The sequence below is a fragment of the Crocodylus siamensis genome, chromosome 2 (genome assembly GCF_052110815.1).
Source record: "Crocodylus siamensis isolate JL-2025a chromosome 2, ASM5211081v1, whole genome shotgun sequence".
NCBI lineage: Eukaryota > Metazoa > Chordata > Crocodylia > Crocodylidae > Crocodylus > Crocodylus siamensis.
Genome location: NC_143396.1, coordinates 93,938,155 through 93,954,069, shown reverse-complemented (window position 1 = coordinate 93,954,069; position 15,915 = coordinate 93,938,155). Strand labels below are relative to the sequence as shown.

The 15,915-nt window shown below is 39.6% G+C and overlaps 2 protein-coding genes across 12 annotated transcripts in view; one reads left to right on the top strand and one right to left on the bottom strand.

The window, feature by feature from the left end:
- The window catches only part of LRBA (LPS responsive beige-like anchor protein), a 591,088-nt gene extending 588,983 nt beyond the window's left edge, over positions 1-2,105 (top strand). For all 6 annotated transcript variants that reach the window (XM_090036376.1, XM_090036373.1, XM_090036375.1 and 3 more), the window contains exon 57: positions 569-2,105. In XM_090036376.1, coding sequence (XP_089892502.1) covers positions 569-659 — 91 coding nt within the window. In that variant the 3' untranslated portion in view covers positions 660-2,105. The remainder of the gene's footprint in view (positions 1-568) is intronic.
- Positions 2,106-5,766: 3,661 nt separating this feature from the next.
- Positions 5,767-15,915, bottom strand: part of DCLK2 (doublecortin like kinase 2) — a 160,410-nt gene continuing 150,261 nt past the window's right edge. For 3 of the 6 annotated variants that reach the window (XM_090036370.1, XM_090036368.1, XM_090036369.1), the window contains one exon: positions 5,767-15,539. In XM_090036370.1, coding sequence (XP_089892496.1) covers positions 15,318-15,539 — 222 coding nt within the window. In that variant the 3' untranslated portion in view covers positions 5,767-15,317. The remainder of the gene's footprint in view (positions 15,540-15,915) is intronic. The other 3 variants (XR_016440775.1, XR_016440773.1, XR_016440774.1) reach the window with 1 other exon arrangement.

Below are 15,915 nucleotides of genomic sequence, written 5' to 3'. Positions count from 1 at the left end.
GGTTCTTGCATCCCCCTCCATTCTGATGTTTTACTAGCACTATCTCCAGCACAGCAAAAATATATATAAAAAAAAATCAGTAGTCATTGGATGGAGCAACTGTTTCATAAAGGGTCATGTGCTCTTGTCACTTGAGGACCGTCTGGTATCAGTCCTACCCCTAAGATGTTCCCAGATAAGTCTGTGCACTTGATCCTCTCTGATTCACATCTGTTGGACCAGGATATGAACAAAACATTTTCCAGGAGTGGTTACTCATCTGAGTTAACTCATTTTTTGGGGGGGGTCCACATGAGAGCCCAGGAGGGCCTGATTTACCTGCAGCTCCAGTGAATATTTTTATATTTTAGGTCTTCATAGGGCTTTGGCTTAGGTCCTTAATGGCTACATTGGCAGGGTTTTTTTCTGGATATTTTAGTTATCACGATAGTTATAGAGGTAGTAGAAGAAAAGTCTCTTGTCTTCTACCCTTCTTCCCATTCATTTCCACCCTCCTCTTCCTCAAAAAAAATAATGCCAGCTTATTTGAATGTGACATGATTAATTTTCAAAACTTTGCTTTTCATAGGTGCATAATGACGGGTATGGCTTCTGGAAGCATAGTCGTTTTCTACAATGATTTCAATCGCTGGCATCATGAATATCAAACAAGATACTGATGTTGAAACAGACCAAGACTAGCACTGACACAGGCAGCTGCTGAAACTGGACATACAAAGTCTCTATTCAGTATCCTGCCACAGGATTGCTCATTATAAATAGCTATATTAGAGCTGAATGTAACTTAAATTTGCTGGAAGAAGCAAACTATTTTTTAAAGTTAATTGCTATTTTTGTAGACCTTGCTTGACTTTTTGGGGGAAAGGGCAAAGAAGCAGAAAAACGGCTGCTGGGTTCTGTAGTTAAAAATCTATATTTTTAGTCATAATAAGAAGTCTATTTTGATCCATGTATGAAAAGAAACCTAAACTCAAGAGGGTTAAAACTCTTATTCTAACTCTATTATGGAGAAAGATGTTTCCCATCTGAATATCTATAACCTGAGGAATATATGATTTTAACAAAATGACAATGGGTTATAAAATTTGGGATATTTTAATCTGCGCTACCTGTACTACACTTTGTCTTGTACTTTTCCAAATGATTATACTTCTTCAGCACTGAGGTTTCTTGGAATCAATAGTAATATTTAAATTATGATAAATGTAATTTTGGACATTAAGAGGAATTGTTTCCATCAATATTGCTACTCAAGCATGTTTCTAGGTCTAGACAGTTAGTTCATTTTTTAGTTATATGTTTTGTGCAGTTAAGAGAGAAATCAGCGATGGCGTCTGTGTTGCATCAAGTGTGAATCCTTCTAGTTTTTACCCAATATCCCCTCAAAGCACACCAAAATGTTCGTTGTTCCTCAAAATCAAAACTAACTTGGGGAGTTTGGACATGTCCTCAGACTAGCAAGCCTACATAGCATTTCTTTTTAATTAGAAGCAAGTACCAAAGCACACTTCTGCTGTTTGACTGTGAAAGCACCATGAGGCAGACATACGTTGCCTCAGTACCTCAGCAGAAGCTCTAGACTTGCAGGCTTTCTTTCCATTTTACCAGAGTTTATTAGAACTAACTGCCACAGTTATGTAGCACATACCACATCTTGTTCTGTCTATGGCAACAAATTCTTTCAGTCTCTGCTGTCACCAAATCCAGTCAAATCCTGTCCAATCATGTTAATAAATTAGCTCCTCTTCCTCGTAGGAAATAAAAAAAAATTTATACTAAGGAACAATAAGTTATTTTGGTGTTGCCTAATTCTACTTTTCTACGAGATTGCTGTGCAGAATTCTGTGAAAATATTTGTGAAAAGAACTGTATTGTTTTGTAAGTGTATTGCATAAAAATCTTCTTTGTATCTCGTGATCTGAGTTAAAAATTACATTCCATATCTGCATCAATATATACATTTCTCTTACTGCCTACTGGAACAGGTCCCATTTTTCTAAGCATTTAATTACTGTCTCTTTAAGCAAGATTTGGAATGAGAAAATTCAGTTTGAGTGAAGAAATTCAATAAAATGGCATTTGTAATTGAGATCTTCAATACTGCATACTGGGTTCTTGTGTTTTCAGCATATACCTGAAGTAGAGAAAATCACCACCACCTTCAGTGCATTTTAAAAATACTCATTGTGCAAACGGGGTTTTGAGACAACACCAGCCTGATTTTCCATTCTTTTACACCATTTTTATACTGGCGTAATAGTACTGATGCCAGTGAAATTGCAAACTACTGTCCATGTGGAGCAATGGACTGAAAATTCCTGTTAAAAAAAGTTGGTAGCCATTATCTTTAAGTGATTATTGATCACTTTGGGTGCCTATAGATGTTCTCAATCATGTTCTAATTAGAACATGTTGGAGCAGACACCATGGACGTGGAGCATACTCAGTTATAATTAAAACACAGTCGCCTCACCATTGCATGTATTAAGCCCGTGCATGTTTCAAAATGGCTGCAGGGGTGCTTTACCTCCAGCTCATTGAATGAGTCTTAGATAAAGCATCCTGCAGCCATTTTGAAATGTGCATGGGATTAATACATGTGATGGTGAACCATGTTAATTAGACTATCTGGGAGCTGCTGTAATTACAATGCCCTTCCCCACCCCAAATACATGTATAGGCAGCCTTTAATACTACCTTGAAGTGCCCTGAATAGTATGTAAAAGATGTTTATCAGTGCTTGCTCTTTTCATCACTTTATATGAAATCTGCATTGATTTCAAGAGAAAATGGGTAGGATTATACTAACATTAATTCCATGGAGTAAGTTGGTTATTAACATCCATAGGAATGAGGGTAAGATATTCTCTGCCATTTGTTATATTATGCAGGTGCACTTTATTAAGTAGAAAATGTAAAACATTCTCCTTTTGTTTAATTAATTTCAGAATACTGTGTTACTGACTGAAATAATGGTATTTGATCTTAGAGCTAAAGTGTGGGTATATAAAAATGGTAGCGAGATGGCACCAAACAAGCAGATAGCCTTAGCTTTTTTTTTTTTAGATGTTGTTACTGCCTCTTTGGAGGTATTGTGTAATATTAATCCTTATCCTTGACAAGTGTGCTGTGGTTACATCACTCTATTTAATCCCAACAGCTAGGTCCCTGAGATGGTGGTGCCAGCCGTGAAGATGCAGGGGCTCTGTTCATGAGAGTGAAAGCATTAATATAATATTGAAAACACAACACTGATTCTCTGCACAACATAGGCCTATTTGTCCACCTCTAAAACACGTGGGCCCAGCCCACCAACTCTCCAATTGGCCTCCTTTAATTGGGGAGGCTACAGGAAAAGGGCACAGCCGAGTTCTTAGGATGAATAATGAAAAAACAGGGAGGGGAGTGCAGGTCAGAGGTTTAAAACGAGCATGCCGAGTGGGGACACCAAACAGAGCACACCAGGCAGCACCTCCACACAACACAGGAAAAAATTATCCGTCCACTTCACCCTTAATTATATCTACAAGCACGCACCAGTGGTAGACTTACTCCCTATCTTCTCTGAGGGGACTTGACCATGCCTTCATGCTCTCAACTCAATTCACAGAGTTTCCACTGAGCGGCCAAAGCACATCATCTCACTGGGGATTCGAGGCTTGAGTGAATTAAGCTTCCTTAACATGGGATTTGTCGCACTGTTCATTTTTCTTACGTGAGGTGCAAAACAAGGGTTACATTCTCAAAGGCTTGGTAGTCTTTAGTTTATCAAAGCCTGTGCTGGGCCTCCTGATTGAACAGGTGCTAGAACTAATCTACCAACTGGTTTGAGCTATTTCAGGGCACCATTGAGAGGACAGGGAGCTGCTGCTGAAAGCAAGATGGGTTCTTTTCTTTTCCTGGAGATGTTTTTTTCAGAACTACTACCTTCAAAAAGCAACAGTCAAGCATTTTCCTTTTCTCATGATGGTCCAGGCTTCCTGTTACTCTGGTAAGTGCGAATTGGTGCATTTTCTCAGAGAAATGGCGAGGATTTCTTTTTTTCTCTCTGACGTTCTTGAAATCAATACCCAGGAAGCCGAGTACTTTTGAGATTGATGAGAAATAGGTCTGAGAAGTTCTGTTTATTATTAAGTGTTCAGCTTCAATAACTCTGAATCAGTTAAAAGTTAACCCATAATCCCCGAGTCTGAATGTTACTATGGGTAATCATTGTGGCTTCTGTGAAGTGTTATTTTCCTTGGAGGGTGTTTGACTACTGAAGGGATATGCACTAGTCAAAGGTATGCTAAACTGATATGAACTGTCAGCAGCCATTGTACTTTAATTAATAATATCTCTTCTAAGACATTGTTCATACAGCTAATCTATGCAAAATATTTTTGTTACACTTGCCCTGCTGTCCATCATTCCACTCTTCCAGTTTGTTTCTGCCTCACATATCTGCAGTGCCATGTCTTAATCTAAGATTTGGGAAAGGAACTTGCTTTCTCTGAGCCTACCCAGTTTAACTTTTGTTATGGGATGCAAACTATGTTTGCAATAAATGTTCAGAACTGCTGATTCTTATACTCCATTTTAGTTGCTGTAAAAAAAGGGGTTTAATGCTACAAGGATTGAACTTTTAAGTACTTTAAGTACTAAAGGTGGTGTCAGTAAGAAATTAGCACATTTGTAGAATCCCTGCTTTGATTCTGAAAGTGTTTGAACTCAAATTTTGGCTGGCATCCGTGTAGAGATTCTGTCCAGTGCTAGTCTTTTCAGTGTAAGTCAATCTGAGCACTTCAAAAAGGCTAATTCGGGATATGGACAAAGATGACTTTTTTCCATGCACCAGCCAATGTCAGCAGTATAGTAAACATTTTTTACTTTCTTCTGGCAGCAAAAAGGAAATTGAGTTACTTGAAAATCATGTTCACAGAAAGAAATGTATTTTGCCAGGGTGTAGTTTGACAGGGGTGTAGCTACATGTAGATGTATTGTTTGAGAATGAGAGAAATGATGAATAGCCAGATTGCAGTTTTCCTGTTGAGTGATGGACCTTGCCATTATATAAGAACATGCTGCTGCAGGTGCCTCTGTTAAATTCTTTTGCTGTTCTCTTTTATTAAAATAATGTAATAGCATGTTTTATTTCAGCCCAAGTGGCTGTATTCTAGCTAAATAAAATCACCTATACAAATAGGCTATATTTAAGTTTCCTCAGGGTACTATTTCTCTAGGTCAGTGGAAAGCTGTTATCTCCATCCTTGAAACTTTTCAAGAATAGGTTAAACAAACACTTGACTGGGATGGTTTAGTCAGGGATGGTTTAGTCAGGGATGATTCTGCCTTGAGAACAAGGCTGGACTAGATGGCTTCCTGAAGTCCCTTGCAGCCCTACTTTCCAATGATCATATGAACTTTCTGAGATTAAAAATTGTAAGTACTGAGGTGAGTACTCTCGTCAATTCCCTACACAGTACTGCAATAGCATTACTTTCAAATACAGAAAGGGGTTATTTTGGTGGATCTAACATAGTATATTTGGCAAATTTACAGTTGACGGTCCACATCATTGTTTACAAGCCATAATCTGAGATATAGTTTTTGAGCTAAAGATTTAAAGCTCAAAGAAATTGTTCCAAATTTTGTTTAGGTTTATTGAAGTGTAACTACCCTACAGTTCTGGGGCAGTCAGTTCCATGGGAAAAGAAGACTTAGAAAATAAGAAATGAGAACCATACAAACAAAACCAATTCGGTCTGGTAAACAGTTTATTTTTTAGAGACAACAATATGCATTTGTGTATGTATTAAAGCATTTTTTACATGAATGTGAACTGAAACTTAAAAACTCATGGACAAAATCTGGGAATAACATATTTTGAATAAGATCCAGGTGTTTAATCTTTCTTCAACAGAGGTGACACCTGTGGAATACAAACAAGTGTTTACATCCAGGCAAATCTGGAAGGTCTGAAACTATTCTTTTAGGATGGTGGCATCCTAGAACAGTGGGTTGTAAATACAGACAATGCATTTTGGCAACTACAAACCTAAAAAAACAGAAGAGCACTTGGAATATGGTTATTTACTTTTACTTTCTTTTTGCTATGTTACAAGTGTGGTAAAGTGGTTATTACCTTTTCCTTCCCTTTTGGTTTTCTGTTTTGTTCTTCCCTCCTCATTGACTGCATGCCCTGTTTATCATGAGATTCATCTTTCAAATTTCTGATCACTCTGGTCTTAATCGAGCACAGCATTTACTAGACCAGTCATGTAAATTCACCATGTATTTTAGGGGCTTTTTTGTATCCAGCCAAACTGCTGGACATCTAAGATTGAGCCACATGAGGACAGAGTTCACTTTGAAACCAAATTTTCTTGGCTAAAATAGATCTTTTCACATCTGTCTAAAGTGAAGCACAATTTGGGGGTTTGCTATGCACAGGATAGTAAATTTATCTATCTAGTAAATGTGTGTCTGGCCAAGCCAACCAGTAGCAGCTTCTTTAGCTCTGTTCTGTGTTTTCAAAATACCAGCATCTCAACAGAACGTATTGTTAATAGTGCACATTACTGTCTGTACTTGCCTCCATTTGCAGCATTGGTTGTCATACTGGATCCATTGGTAAAGACCGACAAACCACAACGCATTCAGCAGGCACCACCGATGCATGCAAGGTCAGAGTCAGGACCTTGATGAGAGAACTTGTTTACTGACTTTGATAAAGATCTTTCCTCTGCCAGTAGGATTATACACTGCATTGGCACAACAAGGTGGGCTATGGAGCATATGATGATAAGTGGATGGGTGAAAAGAGAACCACATACATTTGGCTTGCCATAAATCTTTTCTAACAGTATGAGGGTCCTGCCTTCATGTAATGTGGGTAATGTATGTGGGTATTGCTCTTTTGCTTGACACTGGAAAGCACAGCAGTGGGGTAGGGCATCTGCTCACCTGTAATTGTGCCTGAGTGAGCTTTGTATAGGACAAATGACATGTACAAAATATTCTGTAGTCAGGTGACAGACCAGAACATTCAGAGCATTTTGAGCTTATGTGCCCTTATATACAACCAGGTAGTTTAATGCATGCTTTAACCTTGGCAGCTATTTTCTTTGAGCATTCAGGAAAGGTCAGAGGTCAACCTGGTATTTGCTGCTAATGAACTGGGATGAGGAAAAAGAAAAGAAAATCCTGTCCAGTAAAGAGCTGAGCATTTGCTAATGTAGATAAAGGGAGAATTTAAGATCTCAGATCTTTCTGCTTTTTGATGATCTGAATCTTGTATGTTGGCAGTTGCTCTGATGGCAACGGGGAATGGCTATGTGGAAAAATAAAGACTGAACTTTCCAAATGCTGGATAAAGCAAGCTGGATGTCTTATTTTTAAACATTAGTTAAAAGCATGCTAACCAGTAAGGTAACTATTTTCCCATTCAAAATGTCAGTGAAAAATCTTGTAAAGTGAGGGTACCCAGATTCTCTCACAATAAGATCCAAGGAAGGAGTCTTGCAGCTTTTTATCAACTCCCCTATCCCAAGGTGAGCAAGAAGAACTGCACATGCTTTAAAATAATTTTTTGATTAAGAACATAATCCCCCAGTATGTGAGCTTCACCCTGTGGTTTTTTTGATGTTAGCAGCCTCGAGGGCCAAGCTGCCCCTCCCCGAGTGGGGTGGGTGAGATGGACTGGTGGTACGCCCTTTGTCCATGGTGGCCTGGGGTTCACCTCTTGGGGACACTTTGCTGTTTTGAAATTCCTTCTTTTGTATTCTTTTTCCCCTCTGATGACTTTTCATTCCTGGGCACTGCTGACTGGTTTTCCTGTGGCCATTATACTGTTCTTGTTCTGTTCTGTCAGCATACGCCTTTGTTTTCCAAACCCATCATATACATAAATCTTACTCTGATTATTTACTGGGTCTCCTAATTTGATCTCTCCACCAAAGTCAGAAATCCCGAGGGCTCTACAGTTGGGCACTGTGACTTGGTCCCTTATCTCTGTTTGGGTACACTGTTCATGTTATGGACCAGTGTGGTACATGTCTTCAGTTTCCCAGCCTATTTGTCTGCTGGCTTTACACATAATGGGCCTTGAAGGAAACTTTGTCACAAACAGGCTTTTAGAAATCAACTGTAAACATTTTCCTGGACCATTGTTTTAATCCAATATGCAATATTTACTTTACCTACAAGTTAATTCCTAAAAGCAAATCTCTAAATACCATTTCCCCCTCCTCGAAGGTCTTATACCTTCATCTCATAAATGGAGCATAATTAGGGGATTATCTGGAATGTTTATGAGATTGTGGGAAGGACCTTCACCACTCATCCCAGGAAAAGTATGATGGCATTCATGATCAGGTGCTTCGACCAGCTGGATGTTGTGACGAACACTTAACCATTGTTTGAATGTTGCCCGTATCCCCTCTGACTCTGTCTTTTGCCTCAGCATGCCCTAGCCCAGCAATTGAGTTTCAGCCAAACAAGTTTAAACAGGCCTTCCATACTGGGACTGGGGAATGTGTGGCCCAAGATGCCTATTAAACCTTTTACTCAGCATTCCAGGTAGCATTTTACTCAGCAATTAGCACCTCATCTGGTTGCCAAGATGGCATTCTAGATCAGAGAAACATCCAAAGGTCAGAATCTGTGGGAACCCAACATGTTCCTGGCAATTTTATCCTTCCTGTACAATGGACAATGCTTTCCTCATTCCAGCTGGATTACCTGTGATGGCTAGGTGCCATCGTAACACCTCCAGTGCCCCTCCACCCTGCAAGAGCCTGTAGAAATGCCAAGAGTTAGGGGGTTTTGTGGAAACAGTATGCCTGGTTTCCATTGGGATGCCACCAATTTGCTTCTCGTTCCATTTCTGCACAAATTCTGGGAATTAACAAAGCTACATTGCATTTGTGTTGTTACTATAAAAAGATAAAAATAAATATTTAGCACAAGCAAAACAAAACAATGACAATAAAAACAAATGGTCAATCTGGCCTTCTTGATCTTTGGCATGGCTGGACTCTTTTGAGGTCTGGAGGTGATACTCCACATGATACATTTTCCATAGCCACTTTGCAGATATTTCATAACCTATCATAAAGTTCTGCTTTACATTTTGTTGTTTGGCACAGTTAATATCAACCACTTACAGCAACAGCATTGCAGAAAGGCAACAAAACACAATTACTGCGCATTTTTTTTTGTATCAAACAAACTTCTTGGTGGTTCACCAAGTGGTGGTTCACATCCTGAAAAAACACAAAGGCAAAAAGGGAAAGGGCTCAACCCCCTGTAGGTTAGTTCAGGTCATAGAATCACTTTTTACACTGGCTCCAGGCTCATGTGACTTCACAGAGAGCTTGCAGCCCACTCAGGGCTCATTAAGGATGCCGAGTTCCTTTAACAAAACAGGCAGATTTTTCTGTCCTGGTTTTTGTGCCGCCTTCTAACACAGACAGAGGACTGACATCTTGTCCTTCTGAAGTTGAATTGTAAGAATGAATCCTTTACCGAGTACTGCTGATACAAGCTAAATCAGAAGCAGTGCTGAATGTCAAACTAGCACTAGCACAGCTTTGGGAATATTGTAGTAAGCATGCACCTCAGTGTCGGCTTCTTTTTTGATGTTGTGCTGAGCACTGACCTATCCTTCAGTACTGATACATCTATCTCAGCACTACAAGTTACACAGATGTATAATAGGATAAAAGAAAGGAGAAGAGGGAACACATTGTTCCACAGGAGAGAGATTAAAAAAAGAGGGAAACACCACCACTTTTCTCCTTTGTGCATCCTGAATGAATGATGGCTCAAGGCCTCTCAGATGCTAATGTCACCTCTTTTAAACACTTGGACTTTTCACAAGGTAAGAGCTTTGTAACACTTACCTTTTGTCCCTAAGTGTTAGTAGTTTTACAACTCCTACTGGGCGCCTATCTGTACCTTTAGATGTCTAAATAGCTTTACCAGGGGCCAGCTTTTCAATATGTCGGTTCACTAACTGCAATTAGCATTTCCTTTGAGTAATAAAATTAAGTAATTCAGGTGCAAAACATGTTTAGATAAACTCACTATGTGAAAAGGTAGCTTTATTTAACTAATAAATAATTTTCAAAATCCATCTTGACACAGTTTGGTTAAATTATTACCTAGTTAAAAGAACATGTCATTCACCAATATAAAATATTAAGAATTGAATAAATGAATGTTAAATAATTGATTAAATAAGTATATGAATGCTGAGATGCTAGAGCGGATGGAGTGTCCCACAAGACCATGGGGGGTCCCCAGCATGCTCGGCAGTGGAATCAGAAACAGACCAGAAACACTTCCGGTCTATTTCTGGGTCCACCAGGGAGCGCACAGGGGAACCTCCCATCCCACTCCCAGGCTCAGAAACTGGTGCCTCCTGGTTTGGGGGGGGGGAGCACCTGGGGTCCCCCCCATGGCCGATAGCTGAGCTGCGGGGGGTGGTCTCCCACGTGCTCTGCAGTGGACTCAGAAGTGGATTGGAAGTACATCTGCCCCACCACTCCAGCGTTCACTACCTGGTACCTTGAGGTATGTAGAAAAAACATTTAAAGCTGCGTCTATGGCCAAATCACTGATTCTCTGAATTGGCATTGAATTTTCAGATTCAGATCTGGCTGAATTGAAATCGGGACAGTGCTCTGAATCAACTAATTGAATCACTGTCACCAATTCAGGCCAAATCCAAATCGAATACAGCCTAGTTCGCACAACTCTAGTAGCTAGTGTGCTATTTCAGAAGTAGCACCACTAGGTCATGAAATCTATTGCATTCAAACAAGCCATCAAAGCAAGCACAGAAGAGAACAGAAATGAAACTATTTTTTAACCATTTCTGCTGGACTGAAGGCAACATCTTTTATATGTCTACCTTCCCATTCATTTGGTACGCACACTTGTAAGGAGGTTGAATAGTATATTAAAAACTCTCGCTCCTGAGGAGTAAGGAGGGTATTGTAAGAGACCATGCAGCAATCACAGGGTAGAGCTAAACAAGTTTTTTGTCTCTTTAAAATATAAGGGCAGGATGCACACTTGAATTGAGGCCCCAAATTCACAGTAGATTAGACCCTACCTGGCTCAGACTCCAGAACAGAGATTCAAGAGTGGGAATCATACACAGATGGTACCTAAGTTTTTCTTTTCCAACTTCTCTGTGCAATGCTGACTTTCCCTCTGCCATTTGTAATACAAGCCAATGCAGCAACTGTTCAATTCCTGTTCTCTACAAATAAACATTGGTCCATATTATGTTGACTAGGAGAAGACCCTAGAGTGGAGTGTTCACTCCTGCATAAATGAGTGGTTGGCTTGTTTTTAAACATGTCATTGTAGTCTGAAGAGCATTCTTAATTTGACTCATATTAACCTTAAAAGGAAAAAACTGTGATGGTATTTGCTCATTTGATGCGTCACATAATGTGCTTGTGCTAACTTCAGGAATCAAGCAAGGTCACTAACATCTAATAGGCTAAAGAAAACAAATTGCATGGGTTTATTATCCAGTGTATTCAACAAGTTTGTATAGTTAGTCTTTGATAGTAAATGAATACACAGAAGGAATATTTGTTTCGGTCCCACAAGCAGGTTGAAGTGCTCTTGCAGCACAATCTTTTATCTAAATGGTACTAATTCTGTTACATTAAGGCTGCTGACAGGTGTGAAAAAAGACAACCCAACCAGGCTTTACCAGAAGAAGCGGTCCTTTAATTTGACCCAGCTCCGCAGTGTCTGTAAAGATTGGGCTTTTCAGCAGGGGTTTTTGGCACTTTTGTCTCATAGATTTCATAGACATTATGGCTGGAAGGGACCTTGAAGATCATCAAGTCCAGTCCCCTACTCCAGGGGCAGGAAGTCAGGTAGGGTCAAAGGACCCCAGCAAGATAAGCCTCTAAGCACTTCTTGAATAAATCCAGAGTAGGTGCCTGCACCACTTCTGGAATGAGTCTATTCCAGGTCTTGAGGGCTCGGACAGTAAAGACATATTTTCTTATGTCCAGCCTAAAATGGTCTTGAAGGAGTTTATGACCGTTGGTCCTTGTTTTTCCTTGGGGAGCTCTGGTGAACAGACTTTCTCCGAGATTCAATTAGCTATTAGATAACAGCCCCACTGAAGTACCCGATCTTTACAGATGTTGAGCAAGCCAGGTCTAACTGAGGTACTGCCTCTTTTGGGCATGTGCTGGGCTCAGCACAGGGGCATGCCCAGTTTAAAGTAAAGCACCATTTTTTTTTCATATCTGCAGGCAGCCCTGGAAAATTAGTACAATAAGTGGCATGGAGTCTTGAATGATAAAGTCATAAAACACAGTTTTGTATTGCGTTGTTATAACCCTGAAGCAGGTGTAGAGGTCAGGTAGTTCAAAATCTGTTAATATTTACTACTCTCCATCTTCAGTTCCTCCATTATTCAGCAAAACGGAAAAGCTAATATCCACATTTGAAAACAAAAAATCCATATTTAATAAGCTAGCCCAAAGTAAAATTTACTAGGTTATTAAAATACACTTAGAGGATAGCTACAGGCATAAGCCAATGCTGACCTGTAGTAATGGTAATATAAATGTTTTGTATCTTAGCACTATATTACCAGCAATTAATTTCATTCATGTTGCAGGTTAAGGCGAGAGAGAGAGCTAAAGTTAAGGTAACATAAATTATCAACAAAGTCAATTATACAGATTTAGGCCATTTGAATATTTAGCTGTGAATGTTTTGTTTGGATTTGGGAAAATAAGTGGTCTGGGTATGCACTGGATATATGTCTATCTATCTTAGTTCTTTTGAACTTGAACATATATAGAGTTATATAGTATCCTGCTCTTCCATTTTTAAAGGATTACTATTCTTTTTTAGGTACATTCTAAAGCAAATAACTGATATTTCTAAAAACCACCAAATGCATATATTTTGGGAAATGGACATTTCATAAATATTTATATAAAACGCTTCATTTCCCAGAAAGAAAGTAATAGCCTTTTATTTCTAGGCAACCTAGAATTACACTTTATCATCTGGAATTTTGTGCTTTATAGGCACAATATAGAATACATAAAGATTATGTTAATTCTTCCTATATAAAAGGTAGTGCAGACAGTTTGTTGAATGACATTTTACACTTACGACTTCTTTCAGCCACTAATATTAAGCTTCACTCCTTGTGAACAGATGTAACTTTTGGCCACTTGAAGAAGAGAGGAAAAGTTGCTGCTCAGGATCCTACATCAGCTCTACCAATTCAACTGTTACATCTGCATCCTCCTATTGTGGCAAAATTACATTAGCTCACTAACTTGAACCCTGAATGAAGCAGGGTTCAAGTTACAACAGTGTTGCTCCACTTGTACTGATAACTGTTACATTTGTGTGATTCACTATGTCAGAACAGCTGTATACCACTATCATTTGATGTCTACACCAATTGTAATCATTCCCAATATGATTACCTTGTATGACAAATGAAGACTAATTTTAATGATGGTAGAGTTCACCCTTCTTAATACGTGTACTCTATCTTCCTCACACCTCCCTGTTGCTTTAGGTCAGTGGGCCATAATTTTTTTAGTGCTGCTTGTGCCAAGGCACTCTCCATAACTTTTGTGAATTGAGTGGCACCCCATTTAAAAAAACTAATTTATGTATTAGTGTTTATTTCCTTGCAGAGAGGGTAGGGGAGCACCTAGGCAGGGAGACGCTGAGCCTGCCCTTTTCTGCTTATCTCCCTGCACCCTGCTTATCTCCTCACACTTCCTGCATCCCCCTTCAGAGGATCTCCCCACATTGCAGGGTTTCCTAGCACACTGGTTGAGAATCACGCCTGTAGGCATTTCCATTTGTATTCTTCAGAAAGTGGCCAGAGCTCAGGAGCTTCAAAGGAAGTGACCTTGAGATAGTCATTAGAGATTCAGATCATCCTCCCTCCGGCAAATACCTGGCCCAAAAAGCTGCTTCCTCCCTATCTAGGAATTAGGCTTTCTAAAGTCTTAAGAGGCACACCGAGGCACAGTTATAGACCTGCTGAGACTTGCTTTGAAACTGGCTGCATTGTCCTGTCATTTTGAGTTCCCATAGAAATAAATGACTACTTATTCTTTTCATGAAGAAAGTTTATTGCAGGTCTTTACAATTCTAGTAGAAAGTAAAGCTAACAAAGAAAATGAGCTAGGATCAAGTCTTAAGAATGAGCAGAAGAAATGAATAAGCAGAGTGCATACAATACTGAATCAAATAGTATGATAAAGACAAAACTTTATTCATCCTTGACTGCAAATAAATGACCAATGCTGCTCAATTACTGTTTCCATATACTGCACCAGGAGGGGAATAGTGGTGATAAAAACTTGGCAGCTAGTTTTGTTGGCTAGTTGTTACAGTTCTTCTATTAGTCAGCTTGCCCTAGAACTAGGAACTGCTCCATCCTAGGTTATGTAACATGCAGCAAGTTTTCCATTCAAAGGACCAAGTAGTTTTATTGTTTAATAGATACTGTGGTTGTGGTGGGAGATGCAGATGGATGGAGAAGGAAAACACTTGTAAGGAGACACAATGGCTAGAATTAAAAGGCTTCCTTGACTGCAGTCTTCATACAAATAAATGCCCAGTGTTCCTGTTATCTTTATACCCAAAATTCCTTTAGGTTCATATTAGCTAAACAACTATACTGAAGTACGCACTTTTGATGATAAACTTGAAGACAAAAGAGCCACTCTCTCTCAAAAACTTATTGTTCAATATTGTACAGTTTGTCCACTAAAAAGATTCTTCATGGAAACTTGCCCCTTCAGCTCTGGTAAGAAACTCAACTAAACAGAGGCACTGGGAACAGGAGGCAGATCCAGCTTTTTTTCTCTCCTCACTTTTCTGAGAACAAGATCTTCTGACCCGGAGAGTCTATTTGTAGAAGTGAGACCTGGTTGCTGTTTCTCCATCTCAAATTCTTACAAAAATATCATTAACTACACAGTAAATTAATCTATTTAGATTACTAGATGGTGAGAAATGCATTGAAGTAAACCAACACTCATGTTTGAAAAAAATCTAAAGTCACCCACAGTTTTTTCCCCCCCTGTCTTTATGTTCAGAAGGCAAAGGTCAGGGAGCACTCAAGAACTACAGAGTATACGTCCCCCAACCCATCCTCCAAAATTCATGATGGAATCTGCCTTAGGCTTGCCACAAGAGGGTGCAAGCAAACTGAAAACAAAACAGATGAGATGAGATAAGACAGAGAGAAGTTGAAAAGTTCTCCTGACCTAGCAGGGAGCTTCAGCTGGATTTGGTTTCAATCAATCCTACAGACTGGGCTGTTCCTCAGCACAGTCATGACATGCCAAGGCAGGGTGCATGGGGGATTTGATTGGCTCAGCAGCAGCAGAGGGGAGGGGCTTAGACCCAGCCACGTGAGCATCTTCAGCTGTAGCAGTAATCACAGAAGGTTTCTCCATTCCAGCTCTACCAGAGTCCTGACAGCGCTTGCTGCAGAAAATCTGACCCTCTTTATCTAGAGCTGTGTTCTAAAAAAAGGAAGGCAGAGGACAAAAAGTGTTAAATCACCAATCCACATTACCCTCGCCATTAAAACAATGCACAACACATTCATTTGGTGCATGCATTAGTCCCAGAAAAAGGAGAAATAACATCAGACATCTTTGCTCATTTTAGGGGTCTTTTGCATGGATTTGGAGGAGCTGAAGGATAATTAACCTCTTGGGATACCACAGCATCCAGGAGGTAAGTGAAACAAGGCCTGTATAAAAAGCATGTGATGCTCCACAGTACTAGAACCAACTCTGACGAAGTACTTCAAGAAAAAGTTGATATTTTGTATTGCAAGGCTGATGTGGAAAAAGCAGGTGTGCATGGACACAGCATCATAATGCAGAGTATTAC